Below are 27,843 nucleotides of genomic sequence, written 5' to 3' on the forward strand. Positions count from 1 at the left end.
AGCCCTGGCCATGGCCGAGACGCTGGACGGAGGAGAGACGACGCCTGCTGTGGTGTCTACAGAAAAAGAGCATGTGGTGGACTTGGCAAAAGTAAAGGGAAAGCTTGTATGTTGCGCAACTGACCCAGTTCCACGCAATCAAGACCGCCAAGAGCGCGGCAAAGAAGGCCAAGCAGCACGAACTGCAGCGCCATGTGCGCCAGCTCAAGCAGGTCCGGAGCGGAAAGCAGGAGAAGCATGCGCCGGTGGAGGAGCTGGAAGAGGAGCTGGTCATCCTCAAGCGGCTTGATACCCAGCAGATTGCGATGGCCGCGCTTACTTCGAAACTCGTCAAGAGCAAGCTTTTGCCGCGGCCGAGTGTCGCCGCGACGCTCGACCAAGAGGGAAGCAAGGCCTTTCCCGTGTGGCCTCTTGCAGAAGAGATGGGACTGGGTGACCAGGCGCGGCCTGCGGCCGAATCTGCGCGTGAAGAGCGCGTCATGCACCAGGTGCAAAGTGCCAAGGTGCTCGCCGAAGAGCTCGCGTCGAGTATTCAATCCATCCTGGGCTTGGTGGTGCCGCGCGTGCCCAAAGAGCGTGCGCCCGCGAAACGTGCAGAGACAGATCCCGCTGCCCCTGCGCCCGAGCCCAAAAAGAAGGCGGCCAAGGCCAAAGCGCCGGTCGCGGAAGACGACTATGTGAGCGACGATGGATTCAGTGACGGCGACGCGCAAAGTGTCATGAGCCAGTTCTCGGCAAGCAATATGGATATGGACAATCTCGATGCTATGGTCGGGTCCGGCAGCGAGGACGAGATGGACGTACGTATGACTTCTGACGCAGAATGATTCGGAAAGTGAGGAAGAACCCCGGCGAAAGCGGCCGCGGAGCGCGTCCCCCGACGAAGAGGACGCATCGACGTTCCTGCCAAGCCTCGCCACTGGATTCATTCCCGCCGCCCAAGGGGACGACTGGAGCGACGAGGAGGCGGACTTCGCCGACCGCGATGTCGGGGCCAAAGGGCCCGCCAAGTCCACACGGAAGAATCGGCGTGGACAACGTGAACGACGCGCGTACGTATTTTACCCAACTATCTAACGCTCAGAATTTGGGAGAAGAAATATGGGAAGGCCGCGAACCACCTTAAACTCCGAGAGAAGGAGCCTCGGCAACCAAAGCGCCGCGCGGCAGAGCAGCGTGAAAGCTTCACTCCACCGGATCCGGTTCGCAACCAGCGTCTTTGGGGCGGCCAGAGCTTGTCAGCCTCCACATCGACATTCACGCCCAATCCCCAGTCAGGGCCGCGGAGAAGTGCAAAGCCAACGCCTACGCCCTCGTCCGGGGCAACGCAATCGGTGCATCCTAGTTGGGTGGCGAAACAGCGCGCCAAAGAAGCCCAACAGGCCGCCGCGCCGCAGGGAAAGAAGATTACCTTTGATTAATTCGCCACTACGACCTACGCGCTTTTTCATTGGATAGATTACGTAGGTGCCTCAACCTGCTGGGGTGCGTGAAAGTCGTCGTGGCAGAGCAAAAAATCTCCGCCGGCGTTTCGCACGTGATAAATCCGGTGTACCAAGCCAAATCCAATCTCCATAAAGGTAAGTCGGAACACCCTATCCTCCGCCTCACACCATCACCATGGCCGAAGGACCGCAGCCCCTTCCCAACGGCATCCAGCTTGTCCAAGACCCTGTGAACCTTCAGGGCCTCAAGCCCGAGTACCACGACGTTCTCGTCGTCGGTGGCGGTCTCAGTGGTGTCGGTCTCGCTTGCAAGCTCAAGCAGACGCGTAACCTCACTGATATCGTCCTGCTCGAGAAGCTCGACGGCCCCGCCGGCACCTGGGAGGCCAACACTTACCCTGGTTGTGCCTGTGACATTCCTGCCCCGGTCTACAGCTTCAGCTTCCGCCAGAAGAACGACTGGAGTGGCATGTACCCCCTGCAGGCGGAGCTCCGCGACTACGTCCACACGGTCGTGTCGGAGTACAACTTGTGGGACAAGTTCCGCTTCCGCACCGTCGGCCGTGAGGCGCGCTACGACGACGCCACCGGTCTGTGGCACGTCATCTCGGAGGACCTCCCCCCGAAGGGCAGCCCTGCGGGCACCCGTGGTGAGATGCACTACTACGTGTGCAAGCTCTTCTACACAGCCGTCGGTGGTCTGTCGACCCCCAACCCCTGCACGATCCCCGGCAACGAGAACTTCAAGGGCCCAATTTTCCATTCGGCCCGCTGGGACTGGTCGGTTGACATGAAGGACAAGAACGTGATTGTCGTCGGCAACGGTTGCTCGGCAACGCAGTTCGTGCCGATTGTCGCCAAGGAGGCCAAGCACCTCACGCAGTTTGTGCGCTCCAAGCACTGGTACGCGCCAGTGTTCAAGAACCCCGCCAGCAAGATCCCTGGTTGGGACTGGCTTGTGCGCAACGTTCCCTTCTTCATGTACTTCCAGCGCATCCTGATGTGGCTCGTTCTCGAGACCCACTTCTGGATGGCCACTCGTACCTGGATGGGCCGCTACCTGCGTGATGACTGGGAGCGCCAGTGCCGCGAGCACGTCAAGAAGATGGCGCCGAAGAAATACCACGACCAGCTCCTCCCTAAGCAAGGTGAGCTGCTTGTCGCGTGCCGTCGCCGCATTCTGGATGAAACCTACCTCCCCTCTCTGAAGCGCGACAATGTCGACCTCGAAACGTCGAAGCTGGTCAAGATTGAAGAAGACGCTGTTATCACCGCCGACGGCCGCCGTATCCCCGCCGACGTGATTGTGATGGCCAACGGCTTCAACCCCCAGACGGCCGGTTACCCCCTGCAGATCCGCGGTCGCGATATGACCCAGCAGGAACACTACGAGAAGTACGGTGAGGGCTCGATGATTGCCTACCACACCTGCTTCCTGTCGGGCTTCCCCAACATGGCCATGCTGGTCGGCCCCAACTCGGGGACGGGCCACATGTCGGTCATTTACACCTCGGAGCGCCAGCAGGAGTACTCTATGTACATTGCCCAGCCGGTTCTGGAGTCGAGCCGCCCCTCGGACGCGGCCATTGCGCACCTGCCCGGTAGCAAGACCTCGGGCGAGCTTACGCACGTCCCCACCTTTGACGTGAAGCTCAAGGCCGAGCTCGATGAGCAGCACTGGATCGTCAAGAAGATGAAGGGTCTTGTCTTCACTTCGTGTGACTCGTGGTACCGCGACCCGAAGTCGGGCCGTGTCACCGCTGTATACCCTGACTGGCAGTGGAAGTTTGCCCTCCGCTCGTGGTTCCCTGTCTACGACGACTTTGTGTACAAGTACATGCCCAATAACGCCACTAGCCCCAAGATCTCGCTGTGGCAGCGTGTCGGTATTGCGCTTGGGCTCGGCACCACCCCCTACGTGGACCCCTCGGAGACGACCGAGATCAACCGCAAGGCGATGGGCGCCTAGACGATTTTCCATCGACAGGTAGAGATTTAGTTCCAGGTTCCATTTACATATATTTTTCATCTCCTATCTACTCGGCTAGCCCCAGGCAGGCGTCGTGCTATAATTGACAATCAGGTGGTCTTGTGTGGAGTAGGCCTGGCGTGAGGGGCATGACGTACGCGGAACAGGTTGCCGAGCGTCTCGTCGGGTGACGGGGCAAACGACGCGTTGATATAGAGGTGCTGGGTGAGGAGAGTGACGTACGAGCGGCTCGCTCGGCACGCAGCCCAGCTCTTTCCGTAGGAATTGTACCACAGCGGCAAAGGGGTTGTAGGCCGCAATTTGGAAATCGTTGCGCTGGTTCAGTGCGGGGTGCCTACCTTCATGATGGGAGCGCGCCCGATCGCCTTGAAGCGGATCAGCACTGGATCAGCATTCCAATGCGCACCTTTTTGAGCATCTTGCTCACGGTACGCACCCGCGCTCGCGCCATTTCCCCGCACCGGTGCGGAGGCCATGCCCCCGATAGGATTGCGTCAGCACGACTTCGCGCATGTTCCGCGCCGTTCATTTTTTGTGGCGCGTGCGCTGTGATCGATTTCCCCGTGTGCTTACGTGAGCGCGCGTTCGCCAGCTGGACCGCTATAAAGGCCGTGCGGTGGCGCGCCTCGTACTCCATCTCCCCGAATTCACCATGGGTGTTCAGGTTATCTCGTCTTACGACCAGTTCAAGCAGGTTACCGGCGGTGACAAGATCGTCGTGATCGACTTCTGGGCCACCTGGTGCGGTCCTTGCAAGATGATCGGCCCTGTCTTCGAGAAGATCTCCGAGACCCCCGCCGGCGAGAAGCTCGGCTTCTACAAGGTCGACGTCGACGAGCAGAGCCAGATTGCGCAGGAGGTCGGCATCCGTGCGATGCCCACCTTTGTCTTCTTCAAGAACGGCGAAAAGGTCGAGACCGTTGTTGGCGCGGACCTCAACAAGCTCCAGGCCGCCATCTCGAAGCACGCCGCCTAACTGGGCGACTGCATAGTTCTCCATTAGTGCATCAACTGTTTCCTGATAGTATTCAATGCGTGATCAGCGTGATTAGCGTGCTACTTGCTACAAAGTTTCGGCCAGGACCGAGGCCATGACGTACTCGCCGTCGTGCGCGACGCTCAGATGCAGTCGCAGCGCATCGGCAGCGAGCGCAGCGACCTGGCCCGTGGCGTCTTTGTATTCTGCGTCCGCCCGCAGCTGGACAGACGGCTTGATCGTCGCGGGTGTATTTCCCCGTGCCATCGACACGTCGCGCGCAGCGACACGCAGATGGGGATAGACCGCCTTGTAGGTGGCTTCTTTACAGGCCCATCTAGCAGTCAGTATCGCGAGGCGTGTCCTCACTCACATCACGCTCACCTCGTGGCAAGAAACCGCAGGCGGTCCTCGTGCGTGAGGCACGGCGAGAGGCTGGCCCAGTGCGCGGCCTCCGACTTGGACAGCGTGCGGCGCGCAAAGTGCTGTGCGGCAGCGGCCAGGAGCGTCTCGGGCTTCGCCTGCTCCTCCTGGCGCTGCGGCGTAGCGAGGCGCGGAGCAGTCGCAAACGCTCCCTGCCACGGCACCGCGGCCATGCGCTTGGCGTGGCGCGAGACGAGGCTGCGCAGGCGCGGCATGTACACGAGATCGACACCCAGGCCGAGCACCGCGAGCTGCGCGGCCGTCGTGCTCTTCGTCGAGAGATCCGGCTTGGGCGACGAGCCGATCTCGTCGACCTGGCGCGGGTCCGGACGCGGGTCGGCCGTGGGTGAGGTCGCGCCAAACATGAACTGCTTCATGCGCGCAAACTTGTCGTCGAGCGCCTGCTGCGCGTCCTTGTTACCCTGGACGGCAGCCAACTTGAGCTCGACCAGGTCAAAGGCGTGCTCCACGCCGTGCTCGACTGGCTTATCAAAGAGGATGGGCTGCGTGAGTCGCGCGACGTACGAGCAGGGGCACGGTCAAGAGACCCGCGACCGTAGGGCCGATGCTGCGCAAACGCAGGCTGCTCGACTTGGCAAAGACCGGCGCCGAGTATTTCACCACCTGCGTCAGCGCGGATACGTACACTGTGGATCGTCACGGCGGCTTTGGGTTAGTCGTTATACGTACGAAGCACAAGACTGCGTTAGTAGAGCAACGTACCTCGCCAGCGTCTGGAACACGGCACGGCGCGTCGCGATCCACGCGACGTCCGTCTTCACACCCGGGTCGCCCAGTTCGCGGCCCTTGCACGAGGCGTAGCAGGTGTAGCCTACATCGGCAAAGATGTAAGCCCAGCTTATACCGTAGGCGGCCTGCACAACGATCGGACGCGTCAGAGGACGGAAGGCCTCGCCAATGTCTGACGAGTACGCAATGTAGCGCGAGCTCGACACGAGCAGCGTACGCAGGCGCATCGCATAGGCCGAGTAACGGCCTAGGCTCTCGTCCATCGCCTCGTTGTTCGCATGGTGCGACTCGACCTTGTCCTCGACTTTGGTCATGGTAGCCAATAGTATCCCGTCCCGGGGTCTGTGCGAACGGCGAAACTTAGGTAAGAAGCACGGCGACCCTCCACCATGAGCCAGGGCCGCCGGAGTGGGCAGGCGGGCGTGCCGCACGAGCCGACGCTGGTGTCGGCAGCGCCGCCGTTGAGCCACTTGATGACGCTCTACCAGCGCTATGATTCGCTGCGTAACTCGATTGCGCTCCTGCGCGAGCAGACCTTGCACACGCCCGGCGTGGAAGACTGGCTGTCGGTGCAGTCGCATTATACCAACCTCTTGTCGCATATCTTCTCAATCGCCTCGGCCTTGCACTCGCCGAGCCCGCACTTTGTTGCGTCGCAGGTCGCGACGCTGAACGAGTTCCTAGACTCGGAGGCGCAGGACGCCAACCTCTTTGGCGAGGACGAGACGGAGAACAAGACCTCGCTGTTGTACGCGACCGACGACGGCCAGCAGACGAACCTGCCCCCAATCGAGGATCGCGACGCAAAGAGCAGGCTTCCTGCACTTGCGGTGCACCCCAGCCTGCCGATCCCCGACAGCAAGCTCAACTGGCTCGGCACGCTCCTGCGCACTGTCCCCGAGATCGAGACAGGCGCGGCGGAGGCGGCGCTCATCGAGAGCTACGACAAGCGGCACACGGAAGAGGTGGATGAGGCGACGCTCACCTCGCAGATCAACGAGCACGATGAGCGGAGCTTGCAAGCACTGCGGACATGGTATCATCTATTGCATGCCCCCGACAGTGCGGGGAACACGTACGATTTTACAACACGGATCGATGCAGAGGACTAGCGCGCAATGTTCTCCGGGCGGATGTAGGGGATCGGCTTCCCGCTCACCCACCACGCGCCCAGCACGGCCAGCAGCAAGACTTCGACAGCGGCGACCGGCAGGCTTCCGTTGCCAAGCACCAGGATGATCGACCAGATGTAGCCGACGACGCGGTCGAGCACGCGGCCGTTGCGCTGCATGGTGCGCCACTGGGGGTTGATCGGATAGGGCGACGTGAGGAACGCGCTTTGCGGCTGCGGCGGCACGCTCAAAATCGCCGTGATCGGCTTGTGGTCCGAGATGCGGTACTGCATCAGGCTGCGGTAGAGCTCGCAGAGGATTGCGCGCTCGTCGCCGCTCGAACCCCACAGAATGCGATCCGGCCAGCCAGGCACGCGCTTCTTGCTCAGGACGTCGCGCGTCTCGGCAGCGGATTTCGGGATCTTGTACTTGTACGTAGGCGGGAGGTCGTAGCGCGACAGGTCCGGCACATGCAGCGACTGGAAGGCAAGGGGGGGCGTGTGCATGCGCTGCAGCGCAAGCTGGTCATAAGGCAAGAGCCACGCCCAGCGCTTGGGGTTGTTCGAGTTCGCCAGCATCTTGACGTCGGCCTTTTTCATCGGAGGATAGGTATTCTTGGACGCGGGGCCGCCGGACGGAGGTGCACCGGCGACGCCCGTTCCGATGCGGTAGTTCAAGTCGCCGAGGACAAAGAGGTGGTGAGTATCGTAGATCGAGTACTCTTTCGCGTCCAGCGCCTTGGTGCGATTCTGCGACGCGGGCTTCGTGGGGAAGCTCTGGACCTGCCCCATGTTGGTGTCGGGGCCCGCACCGTTCATGCGTGGCTGCAGGCTGGGAAGGAAACCGAGGTTCTCGTGGTCAAAGACGAGGCGCTGCACGATGTTCTTCCAGTCCTCGTTGCGGCGCTCGACTTGGTGGTCGTGCGCCGCCAAGTGCGCACAGACAAAGGTCAGCACCTCGTCCTTGCCGCCAGCGACTTCCGGCGCAAGCGTCACACGCACGCCGACCGCGCCCTTGTTGCCCATCAGCGAAAAGACGCCCGTGCCCACCGACGAGGTGCGCACTTCCTTGACGCGCTCCGCGGCGCTCGGCATGCCCGACGTGCGCGAAGCACGCTCACGCGCATACACAAAAATAGCAATCCCGCCGTGATTCAGCTCGGCAATGCGCGAGTAGTTCTCCGGCCCGCCGCCCAGCTCGATAGGGTCGTACATCTGGTCAGGCCGCACGACCGCTTGGTGGAGGCGCACGGTCCGGCGGATCTCGCGGTCGACCGCCGCAAGGAGCGTCTCGGTCCAGCCGGCTAGTGCATTGGGCAGCGGTGCAAACTCTTGGAAGCCGATCACGTACAGGTCCGGCGCTTCGCGCGGCCCCAGCGACATTGCGCTCGGCTTGGCAGCTTGCGGCTGCGTCGCAAAGCCGCTCTGCGGATCCTGTTCCACGGTCGGCACAAGCCATGACTCGAGCTCAGGGAGCGAGTTCGTCTCGAGGTTCTGGTTCGCGTTGAACGACGCGATCTGCACACGGAGCCCCATGGTGGTCCTCGGAAATCGTGCGGCGCCCCACGCTTTGCCCGGTGGAGGGATGAGGTAAGCGAGAACGGGCCTGGCTTGTTCGCGAACGACGTGCACCGAATGTAGGTGGCCAGCCTGACCCCAGGTCCGCTCAAAGCTCGAATCTGATCAACAAGCTCAATTCTCCCGCACATGAGGAGGTGCGGAAGCTTGTGACGCAGGATGCCAAGAGCCGCAACGGCACCAGCTCGCAATTCACCCTGGACGGGTACGTGGCGAGACTGACGCAGGGAGCGCGGCCAGGCAACATCGCAGCTCTGCCGCAAGCTGCCCGACGGTACGGACCAGTGCGCTACGATTGCATTGGAGGGTACGTTTTTGTTCTGACGCAGCGCGCGATCTCTTCCAGACGATGCAGTCGCTCGGCTTTTTCTGCATTTTGCCGCACGATCCTGCCAAGACGTACATCCGGTGCGAAAAGATCCCGAGTTAGCGAGTTTTCTATAGCGCTACGCAAACGGCTTAATACCGGTCCAGATCGTCGCGACACCGAGCGTCAGGTCCTCGTACGCGCCACTGGGGCCGCTCAGGCGGGGCAGGCCCATCGACTGCGCCTCGGCAGAGCCGGGCGAGAGGAAGCCAGCGTCGGCGATCATGTCGGCAAACTCGCGCTGCGTAGGGAAGCGCTCAATCGACTCGACGAGGTACTGGTACGAGTCGCGGTCGCCGACGAGCAGCTGGCCCAGCGGGGGGATGACCGAGAAGGAGTACTGCTTGTACATTCTGGGTGAGCGGAGGTACGTACTCGGCGAGCAGGGGGATCGACACCTTGCCGAACTCGAGCACGGCAAAGATACCGCCGGGCTTGAGCACGCGGTAGGCCTCCTTGATCACCTCGTCAATGTGCGTGCAGTTGCGGATACCAAACGCAATCGTGTACAGATCCACCGACTCGTTCGGGATCGGCTCGCTGACCAGAGGGGGCAGAATAGGGTTCTTGTGCGTGCTCGCGGGGGGGTTCCGGCGCTCTGGGACCTCCATCACCTTGTCGAGCGCCTCGGCGTTGCCGAGCTGGAAGCGGATCTGCGGCGTGTTCCAGTACATGGTCTGCTTCATACGCTTCTGGCCCTCGACGAGCATCTGGGGGTTAATGTCGAGGACAGTGACGCGCGTCTCGCGGTCCAGGTGCTTTGTCCGCGCGTGGTCTAGCAGGCGCAGCGCAATGTCGCCCGTGCCGCCGGCCACGTCGAGACAGTGGATGCCACCACGGGGGTTCAGCATCTCCACAAAGTGGTTCTTCCACAAGCGGTGGATGCCGAGGGACATGGCATCGTTCATAATATCGTACGAAGAGGCCACCGACGAGAACACCGTGCCGACTGCATCAGATATAGCCACGTACCCAGCGACTCCTTGTCGCTCTCGCGCACCGTACGGAAACCAAAGTGCGTGTTGCGCCCATCGCCATCGAACCGGTCGTCACGCACACGGGGCGTCGCGCAAAAGGCACGAACTTGCTCAAGCCCCGCCGTACGGATCCGCAAGCCAGCGCGCGGCACACGCATGAAACTCATCGTAGCAAACGGAGCTTCGCGCCGAGGGGTATTTCTATAAATTGGGCCAATTGCGTGGAGGCCCCTGCGACTAGGTATACAGCTGCTTCTCGGGTCCTTTCCATTCCTGCGTGAGCAAGGCGACGTACGTGCTGTGCGATACTCCCGAGCTGGCCGTCGCTGCCATCCCACGAAGTACTCATGAGCGTGGGCTCGCCCGAATGCCAGCTCACATCGCGGACGATGCACTTGTTGCCGTTCTGCATGCGGCGCGCACGGGCAAAGCCGGAGTTAGACCGGGGGGTTTGTTCGTAGGACACGGCCGCAGGCAGGTCCCACTCGGGGGCGGACGGATCGCTGGCGAGGTCGCCGGATCCAGTGTGCAATGGGTGTGTATCGTTGCGGTCGATCACTTGGACGACATTGCCGTCGAGCGACCAAATCTGCGTCAGCGAAGCAACGTACATGAATGCGCCCATCCGCGCTGCCAGAATAGATATACTGCTGCCCTGTAGTCGCCCGGGGGCTGAAATAGCACCGAATCAGCGTACGCAGGACCGAGTGGCCGCCTGTGTGAGAAAAAAAAAGCGACGTACGATAGGTCATCACCGAGCAGTCTTCGGGATGCGAATAGTACCGCGGTCGCCGGTAGGGCATGTAGCGGTAGTCCCAGTTGCGCAGCCCATAGTCCAATGGGGCCCAGCGCTCCACGGCCTCGGTGCTGCGCAGGTTCCGCAGATCCCACAGGCGCACGCTCTGGTCCTTGGAGTTGGAAATGCAGTAGCGGCCGTCGCCTTTGGGGGAAATGTACGTGATGCCTTCGGTGTGGCCTGGAAGGGATCCCGCCGGCTTGCCGCGCACTAGGGAGCGGCGGTCCCATACTTTGAGCATCGCATCGTCACTGCCGCTCACAAAGACGTTGGACGAGGCCGCGTCGGCGAACGTGACACTGTTCACGTCGTCGTCATGCCCTGCGACACTCAGCACACGCCGCTGTGCCTCAATGTCGTACACATAAATAAAACCATAGTGTGAGCCCGCAATGATCTCGCGTGAGTCGCCAGAGAATCGGAGGGACCAGATCTGGGTGAGTCGATAGACATACGCCTGCCGAATCATGCGCGTTCGCCGAAAAGTCGAGTGTGACTTGGTTCGACGAGGGATCGTTCGTGTCGGCCGCTGGACGCACAGGCGATAGGCCAACGTATGGCGAGATGCTCGAGTAGACAATCCACTGATTGTCGGGCGAGATGTTCACATCCGTAATGGTCCACTGTCCACGTCGTGCTTCGAGCGTCTGGATCAGGTTGAGCGAAGTGATCTGCTCGGGGCTCTCAAACGCAAGGCTCGAACGCAGGCCGTAGGGCACGCTCGAATCGTCCACGGTCACAGCCTGGCGGCGAGGGGCTTGGGACGTGTCGTATATCTGCGTCAGCGGCACAACGTACGTGGACGCGCATATCGCGTGTGCATGTATAAAAGAAGGAAGAGTCTGTGTGAGTCGCAATACGCACCCTCCGAGTACTGCCCACTGTAGCATGGCGCAGGATACTGTGCGACAATCACGCCTTTCGAATTGGGGACAAGGGGCTGTGTGAGGCGCGCCACGTACCGCCAGGCTGCCTTTGCGGGGAACGCGCGAAAGCATTTTGCGATGCGCAATCTGGCTGGAGAGATTGCGGGGGCCATACAAGGATGGCATCCAGGGCTGCATTAGCCATGGCACGTACCATGCCAAAGTCACCGCTGCGCTGCAGCTCAAGGCCGGCGCGCACGGGTTCCTTGATCGGCTCCCAGAGATCAGCAGGCGACCCCGAGTGCTCGTCTCTCCGCCACCGCGACATGATCTGGGTCAGAACAGCGACTTACGCCTGACGCCTCGTGGTCCGAGTCGCTCAGTGGATCGTCCGGCTCAAAGGATGCCATACCATAGGTGAGCAGCTGCTGGAGCTCACGCAGGCTAAGGTGCCGCACATGCCGCTCCATCAGATTTCCGTCAGCTCCTTCGGTCTCGAGGAAAAACATGCCGGCGTGGCCTGGGTCAGTTGCGCTACCTACCTTGGAGATTGTCGGGGTCCAGGCCATCGTCGTCGTCGACTTCGTCATAGTCATCCTCATCAAATTCGTCCTCCTCCTCTGCAGCATCGTCAAAGAAATAATCGTCGTCATCGTCGCTGGATCAGTGCGCGCTACGCACTCGATATAATCGTCGTCGTATTCGCTCTCGGGCAGCGCCTGCGATGCAACAATTTCCGCAAGATGGTCCGTATCACGAACAAGGTCGTCTATTGACCCACTCGTAGACCCTTCCGGCGCATCTTCGTACGTATCGCTCTCGCGCTCCGACATGGTGCAACCCCGCAACAAAGAACGCCACAAGGTGGCCCGCCCGCAGGTGGAGGATGACAAAGTCCCTTTCCGTTTTCGCTCCCATACGAATGTCGTTGCGGGCTGCGCGCCGAGCCGTGGCTGTCCTTGTACGCGAGCGGCGTGCCGCGCCGCACCCTCGTGTGGCGCATGTGCTGGGTCCTCGTCATCCAACTCGTGGATATGCTACGCGCAGCTGGGAAAAGTACCCGTTTAACCCCGACGGCGCGTTGGACGAGCACGGCCGGATTCCCGCCTCGCCGTACGACATGTCGGCTCTGCCCGGCTCGGCGCCAGAGTACGATGGGCACCTGATTCTCCTGCCGAAAGAGTATCCGCATCCGGATGTGACGTGGCCATCGCATATCGATGCGGCCTGCCCGCTCTATGCGGAGTTCTCGAGCCGCGTGCGCGAAGGCGGCTCGCTGGCCGGCTACGGCCTGAGCTTCGCGGCGAATGACACACCGACCGAGGTTGGCGAAGCGCGTGCGGGGCTGCAGGCATGGGACCCCCACCGCACGGCGGCGATGCGTGCGCCGCCGAACCAAGCTATGGAAGACGAAGAATATACGTTGTACGCGTATCGTCCCTCCGGCCTATTTGTAAAATTCCCAGAGCCCTTGTCGCTGCGCACGATGCCGAGTGGTGACAAGATGCGCACTACACTCGACACACTATTTAAGCAGCCGGAAGCCCACCTCAAAAGCGAGACCCATGTCTTTGTATGTACGCACGGAACGCGTGATTGCCGATGTGGCGTCGTCGGTACCGAAGTGCACGACTCCCTAGTGGAAAAGGTGCGTGAGCACGCAGAAGAGTGCGCCGCGAAGGGCAGCAAGCCTGTCAAGCGCGTGCGTGTCTTTCAGATTAGCCACGTCGGTGGCCACAAGTGGGCGGCGAACGCATTGGTCTACCCCCACGGCGACTGGTACGGTAACCTGCGCTCGTCCGATACGCCCCTGCTGCTCCGTGCAGCATTGGCGCCGTCTTCTTCCAAGCACGATCTCGATGATCTGCGTGAACGACTCGTTGTATGGCCGCGGTGGCGCGGGCGTCTCGGCATGAAAAAGCTCGTGCAGCAAGAGCACATGAGCCTGTGGGGCCCTCCTTTGGTCCACACTGCGCAGCTCACGCCGCGCGCTCGCGGCGCGCCATCGGGAGCACCAGCGCCCGAAGTGGCGGCAGCCAAGGCGAGCGCCACGTCCGATACGCTCGGCACGCCCGTTCCCTTGCGGTTCCATGGCCACGACGGCAAGTGGTACGACGTCGATGGGCTCATCGGCGAGTCGCTCATGGAAACGGCTAAACGCCACGACCTCCCTGGCATTGAAGCTACGTGCGGAGGCGAGCTGGAGTGCGCTACGTGCCATGCCTACTTATGCAATGCCAACCCCCAGGACCCGGAAGGATGTGGCGAAATCAACCAGGAACCGAGCGACGCGTCTACAATCTTTGGCTCTGAGCCCTCAGACGAGGAAGATGATATGCTCGAATATGCTATCCGCCGCAAGCCGTCCAGCCGGCTCACCTGCCAGATCCCCGTCACGCGCCGCCTCTCGGACTGGATGCAGCAGGGCGGCCGTGTGGAGCTGTCACAGTACTAGGTGTCGTAGCCTTGCGCGTTGCGCCTTCGCTCGGCCGAAACGCGCCTTCGCCGCGCGCCGTCCCGACGCGTCCACATCACCTTGACCACTTTACACCAACCATGTTCCGCCAATCGCTTCTGTCTGCCACCCGCACTGCCAGCGCCGCCCGCGTACGTTTGGATTTTGAAGTGGATGCTGACTTTTAGTCGTTCTCCTCGACGTCGGCCGCGCAGCTTTCGCGTATCAACCTCATTGGCCGCCTCACGAGCCAGCCTGAGGTGCGCGAGAGCCGCAACGGCAAGGAGTACCTCCGCTACGTTGTCGCGACGACCGATCCTCTTGGTCCTCCCAACGAGGATGGCAGTACGTTCTGTTGCTGACACAGCCCCTGCCACCCCCACCTCGTCGTTCCACTCGGTCTTTGCGTTCGGTGAGACGACCGTGAACCGCCTGCGCAACCTGCCCAAGGGGTACGTACTGTGAATGCTTACCCAGTACGCTCCTGTACGTCGAGGCCGACTTCCGCATCGCGCGCACCCCGAGCGAGGGCGACCTCCCCCCCACCGACCAGTGGCTCGTCCAGCACCGTACGTATATGGATTGCGCACTGACCATTAGGGAGCTACCAGGTGCTGATGCGCCCCAAGACGGACATTTAAGTCTCTAGTTTGCTGTGCTATAGCGATGTACTTGCCGACCTGTCCGAGACGGTGCTCAGACACGCTGGATGCTGCTTGCTTCGCGATCCGCGCCTACGTCCATGCACAAGCACCGCCCTGTCCAGGGGTTGGGCTGACGTAAATCCTGGCAAAAGAGCTCGTAGCTCGGCAGGTAACTGGATTAGGATGTGACACGTACCGCTGGACAAAGGAGTAGACCTGTGCATCCGACATGCCTTTTCCTCCATTCGCCTTTTTCATTGCGTGCTCTGCCTGGAGGCGCCAGGGGTAGACCAGGGACCAGGGACTCGCACCATCTGTTGCATGCGGGCAGAACTGGACGAATGCATCAATGAGAGGATACCATTGCTGTTCCCATACGCGCAACTGCTCGTTCACCGCGTCCAAGTGCTCTAGGGAGTAGGAGAGGAACGCCGGCGGGTCATTTTGGCTTGCTGTCGCGATACGCTCTGCAAGTACTGCGCGTGGAATGGAGTAGAAGCCGAGGCACCACCCCTCGAACAGCACAATGTCGATCGGCGCGCAAACTTGGATCGTGCGCGCGGCGCGGTCGCCTTGTCCATCGAACGCGCTTTTGTCATAGACGGGAAGCGCCAGCGCTCCCTCTGTCTGGGTATTCAAGTCTCGGATCGCGTGCAGGAGCGACGTGCCGAGCGCCACGTCGTGCGTGCCTGGCTGACCCCGGCCCTGCAGCAAGCCGTTCGACGCGTTTTCCCGCCCGACGTTTTGCATGGCATCGTGCGGGAGGTAGAGGTCTATGTCAGCCTCACGTACGCACCATCCAGGGAGAGCACAGCAATGCGCACGGGCGGTTTGCGATGGGTAAGGTCAGCCGCGACACTCGCACACGTGTACGATTTGCCTTTATCAGTACGCGTTTGGACCTACCACTGCCTTGGGGTCCTTGCAAGCCGACAATCAACGGACGCCCATGGTTACTTGGATCCGATCGATGGTGCCGCAACTCGTCCAGCAAAAAGTCAATCACCGCACGCTCCTTGCAGGCCATACTGTTGCTGCGCGCACCCGCTACGCCCACCCCGCTCGAGCCACTTGGGACAGGTGGGAATCCGTGCACACCAAGCACGATTACATAATCATCCGAACGGCCGCTGTTCATTAGGCGCAGCACGAACCTCATGCAGCCGTGCAGCCCGACTGGTACCGAGAAAGCGGCGCAACCGTGCAGCCAGCAAATACCCGTCCGCGCGCGGCGGCAGGGCAGGAACCTTTTGCAAATCCCGACGTCGCCAATCTCACACTACAACCATGTCCCAGAACGACATTAAGAAGTACGTATTCGCGATGCGCGAGTAGCGAGCACAGGTGCTAACACAAAACCAGCCAAGCGAACAAGGCCGCCGACAAGGTCGACAAGGCCGCCAAGGACGTCAAGAGCGAGGCCGAGAAGGCCACCAAGGACGCCTCCAACAGCCTCGACAAGGCTGCCAAGGACGTGTCCAACGAGGCTGACAAGGCTTCCAAGGAGGTCTCGCGCGAGGCTGAGAACATCCTCGACGAGGCCAAGGCCACCGCCAACAAGGTCGGTGACATTATCTCGAAGGAGGCCGAGGAGCTCGAGGACCGTGCCAAGGAGGCCGGCAAGAGGTACGTCGCTTATCTCTGACCATCAGCATCTCGAAGAGCTTCCAGACCGGTCTCGACAAGGCCAAGTCGTTCTGGAACGACTTCTCGAGCAACCCCAAGTACTGGCTCTCGACCCTCAGCGTCGGTACGTATTGCATTGTACGGCTTTTCTTACACCAGTCAACGTCGCTGTCCTTGGTGCTGCTGGCTACTTCGGTTACCAGAACCGCAACAAGATCGAGGCTCAGGACAAGAAGCTGCTCGGCGCTGCCGCCGTCGGCATTGTCACCATCCTCGGTGGTGAGAGGTACGTACACTCGACGCGTCTTTGCTAACCTTTAGCTACTTTGCTACCAAGAACGCCAAGAAGCAGCTGAAGTAAACGAGAGTCAATCCTTCCCTCGCTCTCTTTCCTTTGGCATCGCACTTTTTCATGCGTCTCGCCAACGGTTCTTAGCCTTGCTGCAATAGAATTGGTATAATGCAAGTGCATCATTTAGACGAATGCTAGGGGCGATTGTGCATAACGCTGTAGGTAGGTGCACCGTCTCCTCCGAGCCTTTGGTACGCGGCCCTTTCCGCGCGAGGTCCGCCTCCCCTCCCGGTCGGTGCTGGGCGTCCGCGCACTCGTGGCACGTGCGGCTCCCTCTGTGGGTGGCGGCGGTGTGGAGGCTGACGAGGCCCGGGGCAAATCCGTCAGAACAGTCGCTCGCCAGGTTCGAGACGGCCGAGTCTAGCATCTCCAGCGTTTCTTGACAGGTTCTATCCAGGATGGCGAACGCGGCATCCAACTTCCTTTCTAGGTTCGCAGGTACGTACTCGCATGCTGGAACCGGTGCTAACGCGATACAGTCCCCCTGGGTCTGAGTGCCATTGCGGTGCAGGCGAGCCTGTACGACGTGCCGGGTGGCTACCGCGCGGTACTCTTTGACCGCTTCACGGGTGTGCAGAAGAAGGTACGTATGCGTTGTGATACGTGCTAACGACAGCCTTCCATGGAGGGCACGCACTTCCTCGTGCCGTGGCTGCAAAAGGCGATCCTGTACGATGTCCGGATCAAGCCCAGGGTGCGTATTCTCGTTGCCGGCGCTTACGCAGACCATCTCGACTACGACGGGATCTAAGGATCTACAGATGGTGACACTCTCGCTGCGTGTGCTGTCGCGCCCCGATGTGGCGCACCTGCCGCAGATCTACCAATCGCTCGGCCAGGACTACGACGAGCGTGTGCTGCCTTCGATCGGAAACGAGGTGCTGAAGGCCACCGTGGCCCAGTTCGATGCGGCGGAGCTGATCACCCAGCGTGAGGTCGTCAGCGCGCGGATCCGCGAGGATCTGCTGAACCGCGCGCGCGAGTTCAACATTGTGCTCGAGGATGTGTCGATCGTACGTGATATCTCTTTTCTCACCTAGACCCACTTGACATTCGGCCAAGAGTTCACCAAGGCCGTGGAGCAGAAGCAGATTGCGCAACAGGACGCCGAGCGTGCCAAGTTTGTTGTCGAAAAGGCCGAGCAGGAGCGCCAGGCCTCGGTCGTGCGTGCCGAGGGTGAGGCCGAGGCGGCCTCGCTCATTACGCGTGCGCTGGATAAGGCGGGCGATGGCCTGCTGACCATGCGCCGCATCGAGGCGTCGCAGGACATTGCCAAGACGCTGAGCACGGCCCGTAACGTCACCTACCTTCCCCACGGAAACAATGTTCTGTACGTATTACGCCACCCACTAATCCAGCCTCGGCGTGAACCAGCAGCAGCAATAGGCGCAGTGCGCTAGCTCATAGTTCGCCCCGATAGCCCAACTCGGTGGAGCGCGTGATTTAATTTGGCACTTCGCGGCGGCCGGTGCAGATGTGGATTAATAGGGCGGCGGTGTTGGTCGGCGAGCGCGTGGTGCTCGTGCCGTACCGGTAGGTGCAAAGCCTGACACGCAGCGAACAGCATGTGCGTTGTCTGTCTTATCTAGGTACCCACGTATCATGCGTGGATGCAGAACGAGGCGCTGCGTGAAGCGACAGGCTCCTCGGCCCTGAGCTACGAAGAGGAAGTGGAAATGCAAAAGTCATGGCGCAACGACGAAGACAGTACGGCGCGACGCTGACGCAGAACTCACTTTTATCGTGCTTGCACGCGGGCCGAGTCGGGCAGCGGATGACGACCGCGACGCGCTGCTCACGACCTGCCCCATGGTCGGCGACATTAACCTTTTCCTCAGCGAGCAGTACGACGAGAACGACGCAGATGCGCCGCCACGCATGGGCGGCGAGCTCAATGTCATGATCGCAGATACCGCATACCGGCGGCAAGGGCTTGCCTCCGAGGCGCTGCGCCTCTTGTTTTACTATGTCACAGCGCGCCCCACGCCGCTTCCCCACGGCGAGTCGCAGGGACGGTCGCCGCTGATGCTCGATCCTACGCACATCTTTTCGCGCATCCACGAGAGCAATGCGGCGTCGCGTGCGCTCTTTGAGGACCTCGGCTTTGTCGTCGGCAAAGAGAGCAATGTCTTTTCCGAAATGGAGCTGCAGGTCGTCGATGCATCTGCCCTGAAACGGACGGCGCCGCGCGCAGTTCTATTCTGGCCGGAAGCGGGCGTGTGACTATGATTGGTGCTTCTTAATCTTGGGTGGCGGCTTTGCTTGTGCCTTTTCCGGGTCAAAGACCTCATCCGTAGCCAGCTTGAGCTCGTAGAGCTGGTACAGCTGTTCGTCGGAGAACTGTGTGAGGAAGGTGCACGTACCTTGTCCAGGAGCTTGGGGTCCAAGCTCTGGCCGCGCGAGCCGCCCGGCATCTGCTTGTCTGCCTGCAGCGCATCCAAATACATCTTCCACTGGCTGCAGAAGCCTACAATCTGCAGAGGGTTATCGATTTTTTGGTGTCGCCGGAACTCGGCCTTGATATAGTCGTCGCCGAGCGAACGCATTTCGGGCATCAGCGAGCGGTGCGCGCGCAAAAGAGCACGGTACAGCGGGATTGGGCGCAGAAGCATCTTGGACGCCGCCTGGACATCCGCCGACGGCGTGTGGGCCGCACCCTGCGCCAAAAGTCGTGCCACCGAGCGCTGCATGGTCCCAGAAGCCAACGTCCACGTGGCCAAAGTGGAGGAGCGGCGCGCGGGGCGCCGCCGCCTCCTCAGCATGTCCGACGGTGGATTTGATGACCGTGCTGTACCTGTTCTGCGCGAGCGGATATTTGATGTGCTGAAGGATGCTGACCTTTCTGTGATTTCCGCCAAGAAGATCCGCATTGCCTTGTCCGAGCTCCCCGAAGGATCGCTGCCTAGCGGCGTCGATCTTGTGGAGCACAAGAAGGCGATCGATGCCGAGATCCGCCACTGCTACGACGAGGTGACCAAGAAAGGCGCACCGAAGTCGTCTTCGGGTGATAAAAAGATTACGCTCCCTGGTACAGGCGGCGTGCCTGGCGACGCGTCCGCACCCACCAAGACCAAGCGCAAGGCGGAGCCTGCGGCGACGAAGAAGGCCCCCAAGAAGCGGACCAAGGCCAGTGAGGAGGACGAGCCGAAAAAGAAGCGCGCGTCGAACCCCAACAGTGCACTGAACCGCCCGATGCGTTTGTCTGCTGCGATGGCCGAAGTGTGCGGCGGTAACGAGGTACGTTGTCGATCTAATGTGCAGATGCCCCGCTACGAAGTCGTGAAGCAGCTTTGGGTCTACATCAAGGCACGAAACTTGCAGAACGAGGAGAACAAGCGCCAGATCCTCTGTGATGAGAAACTGACCAGTCTATTTGGCAAGGATAAAGTGGAGTACGTTGACCCCTGCTTACTCCAGCTCGTTTGAAATGGCAAAAGTACGCTATTTGACTGACACAGCTTATTGGCCCGCATCTGGAAAAGATTGAAGTCCCTCCCTAGATCCGATAGTCTCTACGCTCCCAGGTCGGTCGCGCCCCGCAACGTGCTGGCAGGTGGAGGCGCGTCATCCACGTGGCAAAATGCCTAGCAGGTCCATGTTTGGGCAACCCGCAACAAGCGCTGGAACGCCGTCTTCGCTCTGTTGACGATCCCTGTACCGTCGTGGGATTGTGAGGTCTTGGACGTGAAGATCCAAACAGAGTTTGAGTAACACTCCATCCTATTCCGTGACATCGCTTCCAGCGCGAATGTCGTTCTACCAGCCCGATTCGAGTGCTATGCGTTCTGCGCCCGGACCCCACGCGGTGCCTGGCGCGCCCGACGCGAAGCCTGGTGGCCCAGTGGAGGGTCTTTCGATGCCTCAGGAGGCTGGTGCACAGGTGCAGCAGTCTGCGCCACTTAGCACGCTCATCCAGCAGTTCTCGCGCAACCCTGGGCAGTTCCAGCGCCACTTTTGGCGCCATCAAATGGACCTGGTGGAAAATGGATTCGACTCGGACGGCAAGGCGATCGACTTTTATAATCTCGGCTCGACGCCGAACGGGAGCAGCAGCGCCCTGCCGCTTGCGCGTATCAAAAAGGTGATGAAGAACGACGACGAGGTCAAGGTATGTTTCCCGCGACTTACGCAGATGATCTCGGCAGAGGCGCCCATCCTCTTCTCGCGCGCGTGTGAAAGTACGTGGTGGTACTAACGCAGTCTTTATCTCGGACCTGACCTGCCGCGCGTTCATGGTTGCTGAGGAAAACAAGCGGCGTACGATCCAGCGCTCCGACATTGCGAACGCCATTGCGCGTTCTGACCTGTTTGACTTCTTGATCGATATTGTACCGCGCTCGGATATGGTCAGGAACCGCAGCTCCAGCGTGCCGATTCGTAATGCACTTCCTGCGACAAACGTCGCGCCGGGTCTCGGCGGCGATGTCGCGTCCCGTGTCGGGATGAACGAGGCGATGCTCGACCCCAGCAAAGGCCCGTCGGGCTTTATGCCCTTGCGGCCGTCACAGCCTGATATGCGTGGCCGCCTGGAGAATGAGATGAACATGCACCCGGCCGCTCAAGCTATGAAAGGCATGCCCAAGGCGCCACTCGGCAGCGAGTGGGGCCCGCCCATGTACCCCTTCCACGCTCCGAACCCCATGGGCGACGCACGCGTGCACCCCGGTGCGGGTATGGGCATGCGCGGTGCGCCACCGGCCGCGCCAGGCATGCCGCGGGGTAACGTCGACGCGTCGTCCTTTATGGATGCGAGCTCGTCGTTGTCCATGCCGCCACACCAGCAGCGTGGCGCGTTTCTGAACATGGTGCCCTACCCCATGGAGGAGAACAAGGGTGAAAATGCGCCGGGCGAGTAGCGTGCGTTTCCTTTCCGTATCTCTGTAGAATGATACCCCAGCTGTGTTTCTCTAAGTACGCCCCTGCATGATGGCCAGCAATGCACTCCCATCGCCGGCCGGCGCAGGCGCCACCTGGTCGGAAACCAATCCACGCAGGCGGATGTCGTAGATGATCTCTTCGACGCGCTTCACATCGTACTGCATCAGCAAGAACACGCACCTTGAGTCCGTCGAAGCGCTTGCGCAGAATATCATTCTTCAGGTTGAGCACCTGGAAGGCGGCGTGCAGCTGCTTGACAAATGCCGCGATGCGCACCGGCGCCTCAAAATCGCCCGAGGTCACGGCGTTCATCGCGAGGCGCGGCAGCTCGTTGACCATGCTAATGAGGCCGTGCAGGTACTCGTCGGTCGCAAGGAGCATGCGGTCGTGCGGCACGCGGTCCATTCCGAGCACGGTGCTCGCCTCTTCCTTCGACAGCAGGCGTCCCGTGCCGAGGTAGTAGGCCAGGCACGCGCCAAAGACCGCATGGCGCACCGACCAGGACCAGGTTTCACTCCACTGCGTCAGCATCGCGACGTACCTTGTAGTATTCCTGTGCAGGCACCTCGGCCGCAAGTGCTGCAATCGCATTGCGCACCTCGCCAAACTCGTGGGCCGTGCGCTCGACGTGGCCCGGCACTGCGTCAGAAAACCCACCTACCCTGCGAAGCTTCCATCGCATAGATCTGCCCGAGCTGCATCGCAATCATGCGCTGGCTGCGGTCCACATTACGTGCAAGCTCACGGAGCGTCTACGTAAGAAGAGCAACCTACATCGGCCGTCGTACGCTCACTCTCCACCTCTTGCACCACCTGCGCCAGCGAGCGGCGCGTGGCGTCGTCCATGGTCGGCGTGTGGAGGTTCTATGCACGGCCGGAGAATTCGCGCAGCGGAGTTGCATTGCATTACGCAACCCAGAACGACGCGCGTTAAAACCCACCATGTCGACTTCGGACAGTGCTGCTCGTGGGGATGACGTGAATGCAACGAATGCGTTGCACGAGGTGGCCGAGGCCGCAGCAGAGGTCTCTCCTGAGATGAGCCTGCCATCCAGCATCCTGCCGATGCCCTCGTCGGTCACGTCGTCGTTGTCGAGCTGGTGGAACTTATCACCGAAGCAGACGGCCGAGGCGGAGTTCTACCTGATGAGCAAGTCGGGATTCTTCCAAGGCGCGACGCTGGGTAATGCGCGTGCATGCACGACCGACGGCCCCGACGCACTCGCCGAGGCCTACGAGCTGGTCCAGAAGAAGTCGCCGCCTACCGAGCCGTCTGACAAGCAGAACCAGTTCATGACCGTCGGTGTCGAGCCCGGTGCAGAGGGGCGGGTGGGTTGCATCCGGCTCGTGGACATTGGGCCGCCCCCGCCTGGCTCGAGCCGCGCGGGACTGCTCAATTCGATGGGCCTGTGCCGTACGAAGCGCCTCGTCAACACGCTCGAGATCGGCACGCCGGTGCGGGTCGAGGACCAGCCGAAAGACGAGCAAAAAATTGTGCTCGTGCACGGCTACGCGGCCGGCTCTGCGTTCTTTTTCAAGAACTTCGGCATGTTTGGCTCGCAGCCGAATACGCGCTTCTTTGCGCTGGACTGGCTTGGGATGGGCCGTTCTTCGCGCCCGCCCTATGCACTGCCACGCACCAACGCGCGGAGTGCCGAGCGCGTCGAGGCCGCAGAGAACTTTTTCCTCACGTCGCTCGAGCAGTGGCGCGAGAAGATGAAGATCGAGAAAATGGTGCTTGTCGGCCACTCGCTCGGCGGCTACCTGTCGATGGCCTACGCCCTCAAGCACCCCGAGCGCGTCGAGAAGCTGGTGCTCGTATCGCCGGTCGGCATCCCCGAAGGGTCCTGGGACATTCGCGCTGGCGAGGAGCAGGCCAAGCGGGACGCAGAGCAACCCAAGTCGCCGGAGCTTGAGCGGAGTCCCTCGCCTGCGTCTGTCTCGAGCAACACGAGCACGCATGCACAGCCCCCCCGCCGCTTTGGCAGCCGGATGCTCGGTGTACTCGGCTGGCTCTGGGACCGCAACGTGAGCATCTTTGGGATTATTCGATCGACCTCCTTCTTTGGTCCGCTGCTTATCAGCGGCTACACCCGCAACCGTTTCGGCAACATTGCTCCGGACGAGCTGCTCTGCATGCATGCCTACTGCCACGGTGTCTTTTCCGGGCGCGGCAGCAGCGAGTATTGCTGTACGTACCCTATCTAACCCAGTGTCCGACATTCTCGCACCCGGCGCGTACGCGCGCCGTCCCATGCTCCACCGCGTCAGCCCGCTCAAGATGCCCGTCTCGTTCCTCTATGTACGTCGTTCTACTAACGCAGGGAGACAAGGACTGGATGGACGTCAACGGCGGTATCGACGCCAAGCGCCTCATCAACAAGGCCGGCAACCCCAACGCACGCGTCTATATTGTGCCCAAGGCCGGCCACCATCTGTACCTCGACAACGCCAAGGAATTCAACAAGCTTCTCCACAAACTCTTGCATCGGTAGCCAATACCTCCACAATGCTTATGTCATAGGTCGTGCGTCTTGGTGTGTGGCAACGAACGGCGATGGTGCGTTGAGCCGACTAACTCGCAGCTGGTGCGCGTGCGTTCGAAGGAAGGCCAGTTACGTGTACAGGCAGAAGGAGGCGACGATGCACAGGTGCTTGTCGATCAAATCCTCCAATCGCTGCCCGACGCCGATGTCCATACCCTGACGCTCTCGAACGAGCCGCGCGGCGGCGAGAAGCGCGCGAGCGAGCTCGTTGGGTCGACGCTCGATGCGCTCGGAATCAAGTACGTATCATGTCACTCACCAGACACGGCCATCTCTTGTACGCCGCGTACGAGCCGCGTGCCGAAAGCAGCACACGCGAGCAGGAGCCCGACGTGGCGCCTCCCCCCAGCGGCGCGCGGCCCTGGGAGAGCGTCGTGGAGGATCCTGTGGATATTTTTTGGGAAAAGCAGCCCGGAACGATTGCGCGCACGCGCGATACCCAGTTCTGCCGGCACGGCGACAAAGGCATGTGCGACTACTGCATGCCGCTCGAGCCGTACGACTCTTCGTACCATGCCGAGCACAACATTAAGCATCTTTCGTTCCATGCGTACCTGCGCAAGCAAAACATTGCGACCAACTCGGCGTCGTCGGCGACGTTTGTGCCGCCGCTGGAAGAGGCCGAGTACAAGGTCAAGGCGCCGTGTCCCTCCGGCCAGCACCCGCCGTGGCCGGCCGGGGTGTGCACCAAGTGCCAGCCGTCCGCGATCACGCTGCAGCGCCAGCCCTACCGCATGGTCGACCATGTGGAATTTGCGCATCCCTCGCTGATTGAGCGCGTGCTGGAGATTTGGCGCAAGACGAACGCGCAGCGCTTTGGCTTCCTCATTGGGCGCTACGAAAAGTACGACGAGGTGCCGATGGGTGTCAAGGCCGTCGTCGAGGCGATCCACGAGCCGCCGCAGCAAGGCGAGACCGACGGCCTGGCGCTCGGCATCCCATGGGAGGACCAGAGCCGCATCGAGCAGCTCGCCAGTACGTGCGGCCTGCAGGTCGTCGGCATGGTGTACACGGACCTCGAGGCGGCGGACCCGACGCACACAGACCCCCGCAAGGCGGGCCTGGTCGCGTGCAAGCGTCACCTCGACAGCTTCTTTCTTTCTGGCGGCGAAGCTGTCTTTGCCGCGCAGCTCCAAGGGGCGAACCGCGCCGTGAGCCGCTTTAGCCGCAGCGGCGAATTCAACAGCCGCTTTGTGACGTGCATCCTTACTGGAAACCCAGAAGGCGTGATCGATATCGCGGCCTACCAGGTGAGCGAGCAGGCAATGGGCATGGTCGACGCCGACATGATCGAGGCGAGTGTCGAGCCGACGACGATCCGCGTCAAGCCCAGCGAAGGCACGCGGTACGTCCCGGAAGTCTTTTTCCGGTACAAGAACAAGTACGGGATCGACGTCAAGGAGAGCGCGAAGCCGACCTTTCCGGTGGAGTACCTGATTGTGAATGTAAGTGTCATGACTGCTGACCCAGACGACGCACGGCTTCCCCACGTCGCCGAACCCCTTGTTCCTCTCGCAGTCGTTCCCCATCGAAAACCGGCCGGGCCTGCACGACCAGGATTTGAGCGTGTTCTGCCGCGAGCTCGCCAAGCTGCGTCCTGCCGAGATCCACGTCGGCGGCGCGGCAGACCCTGCGCGTGCCGAGGCGCGTGCGGCGCTCGTGCGCTTCCTCAGCGACTGGCACCTCGTCGCGTTCATGGGCCAGGCCGGCATTCTTGACGCGGACGAGATGGCGCGCCTGTGCAAGGTTGCGACGACACACGACAGCGATGCTGCGCTCGACGCACTGCTCGGCTCGAACGGATGGCAGACGCTTGTCACGATCGCCTCCGAGTACGCCGAGCCGGAACGGACACGCAACGAGTCGTTCACCTACGACGGCCAAGACTCGGACCAAGAGAGTCTGGATGCGCCCTATGACAATGCCCCCGAGTCGCCGGGAGGCGACGGGGGCGCCGCGTGCCCCCACTGCACGTTTGTCAACGCGCCGGGCGCGACGGACTGCGACGTGTGCGGCCTGCCGCTGCGCTAGGCCACCGCCAGCACTGGCTCGGGCGGGGCGTCGCGCTTGCGGCGCACGCGCTTCTTTTGTAGCTCCTTGGCTGTGTGGTTTTCAGCACGGCGCGCCTTGCGCTCCCGTAGCTGCTTCATGACCGCGGCGTGCCGCGCGGGCAGACGCTCAAAACGGATCCAATGCAGCCCATCGAGCTCGCGGCGCACGCGCGCAAGATGCGCCTCGAGCGACGCATGCAGTTCGGGCCACGCACCGGCGTCCGCGACGGCCTCGACGGCGTTCGCCTCGATCTCCTTGAGCAGCACGCAGTGATCGAGCTTCGCGCGGATCCAGCCCAGGAGCGGGAGGGAGCGTCGGCGCGAGGCCAGCGCGACGAGGGGGTAGATCTGCTGCAGCGACAGGCCGACGCTCGGCGGGACAAACACCGGCGCGCCGTCTGCAAGCGACACGCGCGCGTCGGGCACGGCGAGGCGGCCGCTTGTCTGTGCGCCTTGGGCACGCCAGTCGCGGTATGCGCGGCGCACCGCGCCCGAAGCCTGCGCGCCATCATAGGCGAGCGCGGGCGCATCGACCTTGAGCTGCGTGCAGAGCGCCGCGACCTGCGCCGCGTAGCGCTGCATGCACTCGTCGAAAAAGTAGCGTGCCACAGCAAAGTACGCGCCACGCTCGCGGCGCTTGATTTCTTCCTGGCGCTCGCTCTGTGTCGCAAAGCCGATCGCGTCGCTCGACGCAAAGCGCGACAGGAGCGAGCGGCGCTCGGGCACCAGCGCCGCGGCCAAAAACAGGGTATCAGGCACGGTGCACGCATGCTTCAGCAGCGTCGCAAACGTCTTGGCATTCGGCTGCACGCACCGCGATTCCTCGGTCGAGGGGAGCGTCGAGGACTCGGCGCGAGAAAGAGGCTCCGTCATGGTCTCGTACGCAGCGACCATGTCCGAGACGGTCGCATACTCGCCGAGCGCCATCAGCGCCGTGTTCAGCGTGTGTGTCGTGGGGGCACACGGGGGAAGCGCCTCGCCACGGTCCGCATCGGGGTTCGCTACGTCCACACCGAAACCAGTCCGGAGCAGCGCCAGGAGCGCAGGGAGCTGGCCAGTCATGCGCAAAACACGCGCGGCGAGGTCGAGCGTCAGGACGCTCGGGCGGATCGCACGCTCGTGCATGTCTTGGATAAGCATCGTCGCAGAGCGCGCAAGCACCTGCGCGGCGCCTTGCACCGACTTGGCCGCGTCGCCGGGCGCGGCCGTCGCTTCCGACCGACGGCGGCCGTACTCGGTGGGGAGGAGCGCATGGCCGTGTGCGGCCTGCAGGTCCTGCGCCTGGCGCGCAGCCTGCCGAAAGAGGCCCTCCATCATGTGGTGGTACGTCTCGCGGTTCGGCGCGGTCTCGGGATGCGTGTCGCGCGTCGACGTCATATCCGACCAGAGCGCCTGCATCTCGCCAAAGTAGCCGCCCGGCGCGAGCACGGCCAGTGCCTCGTTGTAGTCTGCGGTACACACGCTGTCGGCACTAGCAGCGCGCATGTTACCCAAGAGCGTCCGGGCACGGCTCAGGTACGTCTTGGCCTCCCCCGCGCTGAGCGGCACCGGCGGCGAGCGCGGCGCGAGCTCCTGTGGCGTGGACAGGTCCAGGGCAATTTCCGTGTGCAGAGGAACACTCTGCGCAGCCTCGCGCAGCGCGCGGATGCGGCCGCGGTCGTAGAGGTAGGCTGCATAGGCTTCGGTATACGGCACCAGCGCCTGGAGCACCTGGCGGTGCTCGCCGGCCTGGAGCATACGCGGCACGCGGATCGAGCCATCGGCAAGCTCCTGCGGCCGGTCCTGCATCGCTTCCACATACAGCGCCCAGACGCGATCCGGCGCGATGTCCGTCGAGGTGCTCAGCAGATCGATCAGCTGCGTCACGGGTTCACGCGGCGCGGCCGCGGCCATCGCGCGTGGCGCTTGCTGTGTAAATGGCCGCAGGCTCTCGTATCGTGCCGTGGACGGAAGCGGCGCACAGCGGGGCGCGAGCCGCACCGCGCGGCCCACGCTCACGCTCGCAAGTCGCC

The 27,843-nt window shown here is 61.9% G+C and overlaps 22 protein-coding genes across 22 annotated transcripts; 13 read left to right on the forward strand and 9 right to left on the reverse strand.

The window, feature by feature from the left end:
- Positions 1 to 10: 10 nt before the first annotated feature.
- MJAP1_000447 (uncharacterized protein) lies at positions 11 to 1,180 on the forward strand (the record flags this gene model as incomplete). Its single annotated transcript, XM_060264417.1, has 4 exons — positions 11 to 106; positions 129 to 800; positions 823 to 1,010; positions 1,171 to 1,180. 4 exons carry the CDS (start codon positions 11 to 13, stop codon positions 1,178 to 1,180), a joined length of 966 nt encoding a protein of 321 aa, XP_060120400.1.
- A 440-nt stretch (positions 1,181 to 1,620) lies between these two features.
- On the forward strand, positions 1,621 to 3,414 carry MJAP1_000448 (uncharacterized protein; the record flags this gene model as incomplete). Its single annotated transcript, XM_060264418.1, has 1 exon — positions 1,621 to 3,414. One exon carries the CDS (start codon positions 1,621 to 1,623, stop codon positions 3,412 to 3,414), a length of 1,794 nt encoding a protein of 597 aa, XP_060120401.1.
- A 75-nt stretch (positions 3,415 to 3,489) lies between these two features.
- Positions 3,490 to 3,779, reverse strand: atg12 (Ubiquitin-like protein; the record flags this gene model as incomplete). The annotated part of the gene is made up of 4 exons (XM_060264419.1): positions 3,490 to 3,549; positions 3,573 to 3,635; positions 3,658 to 3,750; positions 3,774 to 3,779. 4 exons carry the CDS (start codon positions 3,777 to 3,779, stop codon positions 3,490 to 3,492), a joined length of 222 nt encoding a protein of 73 aa, XP_060120402.1.
- Positions 3,780 to 4,087: 308 nt separating this feature from the next.
- Positions 4,088 to 4,411, forward strand: MJAP1_000450 (uncharacterized protein; the record flags this gene model as incomplete). The annotated part of the gene is made up of 1 exon (XM_060264420.1): positions 4,088 to 4,411. The coding sequence occupies one exon, from the start codon at positions 4,088 to 4,090 to the stop codon at positions 4,409 to 4,411; it is 324 nt and encodes a 107-aa protein (XP_060120403.1).
- Positions 4,412 to 4,498: 87 nt separating this feature from the next.
- MJAP1_000451 (uncharacterized protein) lies at positions 4,499 to 5,898 on the reverse strand (the record flags this gene model as incomplete). The annotated part of the gene is made up of 6 exons (XM_060264421.1): positions 4,499 to 4,748; positions 4,796 to 5,337; positions 5,360 to 5,458; positions 5,481 to 5,500; positions 5,525 to 5,535; positions 5,558 to 5,898. The coding sequence occupies 6 exons, from the start codon at positions 5,896 to 5,898 to the stop codon at positions 4,499 to 4,501; spliced, it is 1,263 nt and encodes a 420-aa protein (XP_060120404.1).
- Positions 5,899 to 5,973: 75 nt separating this feature from the next.
- On the forward strand, positions 5,974 to 6,557 carry MJAP1_000452 (uncharacterized protein; the record flags this gene model as incomplete). Its single annotated transcript, XM_060264422.1, has 2 exons — positions 5,974 to 6,512; positions 6,548 to 6,557. 2 exons carry the CDS (start codon positions 5,974 to 5,976, stop codon positions 6,555 to 6,557), a joined length of 549 nt encoding a protein of 182 aa, XP_060120405.1.
- A 135-nt stretch (positions 6,558 to 6,692) lies between these two features.
- On the reverse strand, positions 6,693 to 8,231 carry MJAP1_000453 (uncharacterized protein; the record flags this gene model as incomplete). Its single annotated transcript, XM_060264423.1, has 1 exon — positions 6,693 to 8,231. The coding sequence occupies one exon, from the start codon at positions 8,229 to 8,231 to the stop codon at positions 6,693 to 6,695; it is 1,539 nt and encodes a 512-aa protein (XP_060120406.1).
- A 49-nt stretch (positions 8,232 to 8,280) lies between these two features.
- MJAP1_000454 (uncharacterized protein) lies at positions 8,281 to 8,703 on the forward strand (the record flags this gene model as incomplete). Its single annotated transcript, XM_060264424.1, has 4 exons — positions 8,281 to 8,285; positions 8,368 to 8,478; positions 8,501 to 8,580; positions 8,603 to 8,703. The coding sequence occupies 4 exons, from the start codon at positions 8,281 to 8,283 to the stop codon at positions 8,701 to 8,703; spliced, it is 297 nt and encodes a 98-aa protein (XP_060120407.1).
- A 16-nt stretch (positions 8,704 to 8,719) lies between these two features.
- COQ5 (2-methoxy-6-polyprenyl-1,4-benzoquinol methylase) lies at positions 8,720 to 9,784 on the reverse strand (the record flags this gene model as incomplete). Its single annotated transcript, XM_060264425.1, has 3 exons — positions 8,720 to 8,993; positions 9,016 to 9,589; positions 9,613 to 9,784. 3 exons carry the CDS (start codon positions 9,782 to 9,784, stop codon positions 8,720 to 8,722), a joined length of 1,020 nt encoding a protein of 339 aa, XP_060120408.1.
- Positions 9,785 to 9,854: 70 nt separating this feature from the next.
- On the reverse strand, positions 9,855 to 12,112 carry MJAP1_000456 (uncharacterized protein; the record flags this gene model as incomplete). Its single annotated transcript, XM_060264426.1, has 13 exons — positions 9,855 to 9,890; positions 9,913 to 10,206; positions 10,229 to 10,272; positions 10,315 to 10,332; positions 10,360 to 10,846; positions 10,869 to 11,189; positions 11,212 to 11,255; positions 11,278 to 11,353; positions 11,376 to 11,471; positions 11,494 to 11,610; positions 11,633 to 11,799; positions 11,822 to 11,937; positions 11,961 to 12,112. 13 exons carry the CDS (start codon positions 12,110 to 12,112, stop codon positions 9,855 to 9,857), a joined length of 1,968 nt encoding a protein of 655 aa, XP_060120409.1.
- Positions 12,113 to 12,399: 287 nt separating this feature from the next.
- Positions 12,400 to 13,734, forward strand: MJAP1_000457 (lipoyl synthase; the record flags this gene model as incomplete). The annotated part of the gene is made up of 1 exon (XM_060264427.1): positions 12,400 to 13,734. The coding sequence occupies one exon, from the start codon at positions 12,400 to 12,402 to the stop codon at positions 13,732 to 13,734; it is 1,335 nt and encodes a 444-aa protein (XP_060120410.1).
- Positions 13,735 to 13,835: 101 nt separating this feature from the next.
- On the forward strand, positions 13,836 to 14,375 carry RIM1 (ssDNA-binding protein, mitochondrial; the record flags this gene model as incomplete). The annotated part of the gene is made up of 5 exons (XM_060264428.1): positions 13,836 to 13,886; positions 13,950 to 14,079; positions 14,102 to 14,186; positions 14,212 to 14,303; positions 14,335 to 14,375. The coding sequence occupies 5 exons, from the start codon at positions 13,836 to 13,838 to the stop codon at positions 14,373 to 14,375; spliced, it is 399 nt and encodes a 132-aa protein (XP_060120411.1).
- A 55-nt stretch (positions 14,376 to 14,430) lies between these two features.
- On the reverse strand, positions 14,431 to 15,405 carry MJAP1_000459 (glycerate 3-kinase; the record flags this gene model as incomplete). Its single annotated transcript, XM_060264429.1, has 3 exons — positions 14,431 to 14,551; positions 14,575 to 15,151; positions 15,285 to 15,405. The coding sequence occupies 3 exons, from the start codon at positions 15,403 to 15,405 to the stop codon at positions 14,431 to 14,433; spliced, it is 819 nt and encodes a 272-aa protein (XP_060120412.1).
- Positions 15,406 to 15,665: 260 nt separating this feature from the next.
- MJAP1_000460 (uncharacterized protein) lies at positions 15,666 to 16,365 on the forward strand (the record flags this gene model as incomplete). Its single annotated transcript, XM_060264430.1, has 5 exons — positions 15,666 to 15,688; positions 15,741 to 16,004; positions 16,031 to 16,128; positions 16,164 to 16,290; positions 16,326 to 16,365. 5 exons carry the CDS (start codon positions 15,666 to 15,668, stop codon positions 16,363 to 16,365), a joined length of 552 nt encoding a protein of 183 aa, XP_060120413.1.
- Positions 16,366 to 16,754: 389 nt separating this feature from the next.
- PHB1 (Prohibitin-1, subunit of the prohibitin complex (Phb1p-Phb2p)) lies at positions 16,755 to 18,579 on the forward strand (the record flags this gene model as incomplete). The annotated part of the gene is made up of 9 exons (XM_060264431.1): positions 16,755 to 16,794; positions 16,836 to 16,939; positions 16,973 to 17,050; positions 17,082 to 17,369; positions 17,397 to 17,686; positions 17,845 to 17,889; positions 17,914 to 17,923; positions 17,946 to 18,063; positions 18,128 to 18,579. The coding sequence occupies 9 exons, from the start codon at positions 16,755 to 16,757 to the stop codon at positions 18,577 to 18,579; spliced, it is 1,425 nt and encodes a 474-aa protein (XP_060120414.1).
- On the reverse strand, positions 18,580 to 19,046 carry MJAP1_000462 (uncharacterized protein; the record flags this gene model as incomplete). The annotated part of the gene is made up of 2 exons (XM_060264432.1): positions 18,580 to 18,696; positions 18,720 to 19,046. 2 exons carry the CDS (start codon positions 19,044 to 19,046, stop codon positions 18,580 to 18,582), a joined length of 444 nt encoding a protein of 147 aa, XP_060120415.1.
- Positions 19,047 to 19,116: 70 nt separating this feature from the next.
- MJAP1_000463 (uncharacterized protein) lies at positions 19,117 to 19,856 on the forward strand (the record flags this gene model as incomplete). Its single annotated transcript, XM_060264433.1, has 4 exons — positions 19,117 to 19,593; positions 19,645 to 19,748; positions 19,774 to 19,792; positions 19,815 to 19,856. 4 exons carry the CDS (start codon positions 19,117 to 19,119, stop codon positions 19,854 to 19,856), a joined length of 642 nt encoding a protein of 213 aa, XP_060120416.1.
- A 248-nt stretch (positions 19,857 to 20,104) lies between these two features.
- On the forward strand, positions 20,105 to 21,212 carry HAP5 (CCAAT- binding transcription factor component; the record flags this gene model as incomplete). The annotated part of the gene is made up of 3 exons (XM_060264434.1): positions 20,105 to 20,464; positions 20,489 to 20,534; positions 20,557 to 21,212. The coding sequence occupies 3 exons, from the start codon at positions 20,105 to 20,107 to the stop codon at positions 21,210 to 21,212; spliced, it is 1,062 nt and encodes a 353-aa protein (XP_060120417.1).
- Positions 21,213 to 21,263: 51 nt separating this feature from the next.
- Positions 21,264 to 22,080, reverse strand: tsn1 (Translin-1; the record flags this gene model as incomplete). The annotated part of the gene is made up of 5 exons (XM_060264435.1): positions 21,264 to 21,392; positions 21,415 to 21,753; positions 21,776 to 21,873; positions 21,896 to 21,986; positions 22,009 to 22,080. The coding sequence occupies 5 exons, from the start codon at positions 22,078 to 22,080 to the stop codon at positions 21,264 to 21,266; spliced, it is 729 nt and encodes a 242-aa protein (XP_060120418.1).
- Positions 22,081 to 22,176: 96 nt separating this feature from the next.
- Positions 22,177 to 23,729, forward strand: MJAP1_000466 (uncharacterized protein; the record flags this gene model as incomplete). Its single annotated transcript, XM_060264436.1, has 3 exons — positions 22,177 to 23,425; positions 23,448 to 23,536; positions 23,559 to 23,729. 3 exons carry the CDS (start codon positions 22,177 to 22,179, stop codon positions 23,727 to 23,729), a joined length of 1,509 nt encoding a protein of 502 aa, XP_060120419.1.
- A 62-nt stretch (positions 23,730 to 23,791) lies between these two features.
- NPL4 (nuclear protein localization protein 4) lies at positions 23,792 to 25,811 on the forward strand (the record flags this gene model as incomplete). The annotated part of the gene is made up of 4 exons (XM_060264437.1): positions 23,792 to 23,794; positions 23,820 to 24,019; positions 24,043 to 25,225; positions 25,251 to 25,811. 4 exons carry the CDS (start codon positions 23,792 to 23,794, stop codon positions 25,809 to 25,811), a joined length of 1,947 nt encoding a protein of 648 aa, XP_060120420.1.
- Positions 25,812 to 25,892: 81 nt separating this feature from the next.
- MJAP1_000468 (uncharacterized protein) lies at positions 25,893 to 27,724 on the reverse strand (the record flags this gene model as incomplete). Its single annotated transcript, XM_060264438.1, has 2 exons — positions 25,893 to 25,921; positions 25,957 to 27,724. 2 exons carry the CDS (start codon positions 27,722 to 27,724, stop codon positions 25,893 to 25,895), a joined length of 1,797 nt encoding a protein of 598 aa, XP_060120421.1.
- Positions 27,725 to 27,843: the final 119 nt, after the last annotated feature.

This window comes from Malassezia japonica, chromosome 1 (assembly GCF_029542785.1).
Source record: "Malassezia japonica chromosome 1, complete sequence".
NCBI lineage: Eukaryota > Fungi > Basidiomycota > Malasseziomycetes > Malasseziales > Malasseziaceae > Malassezia > Malassezia japonica.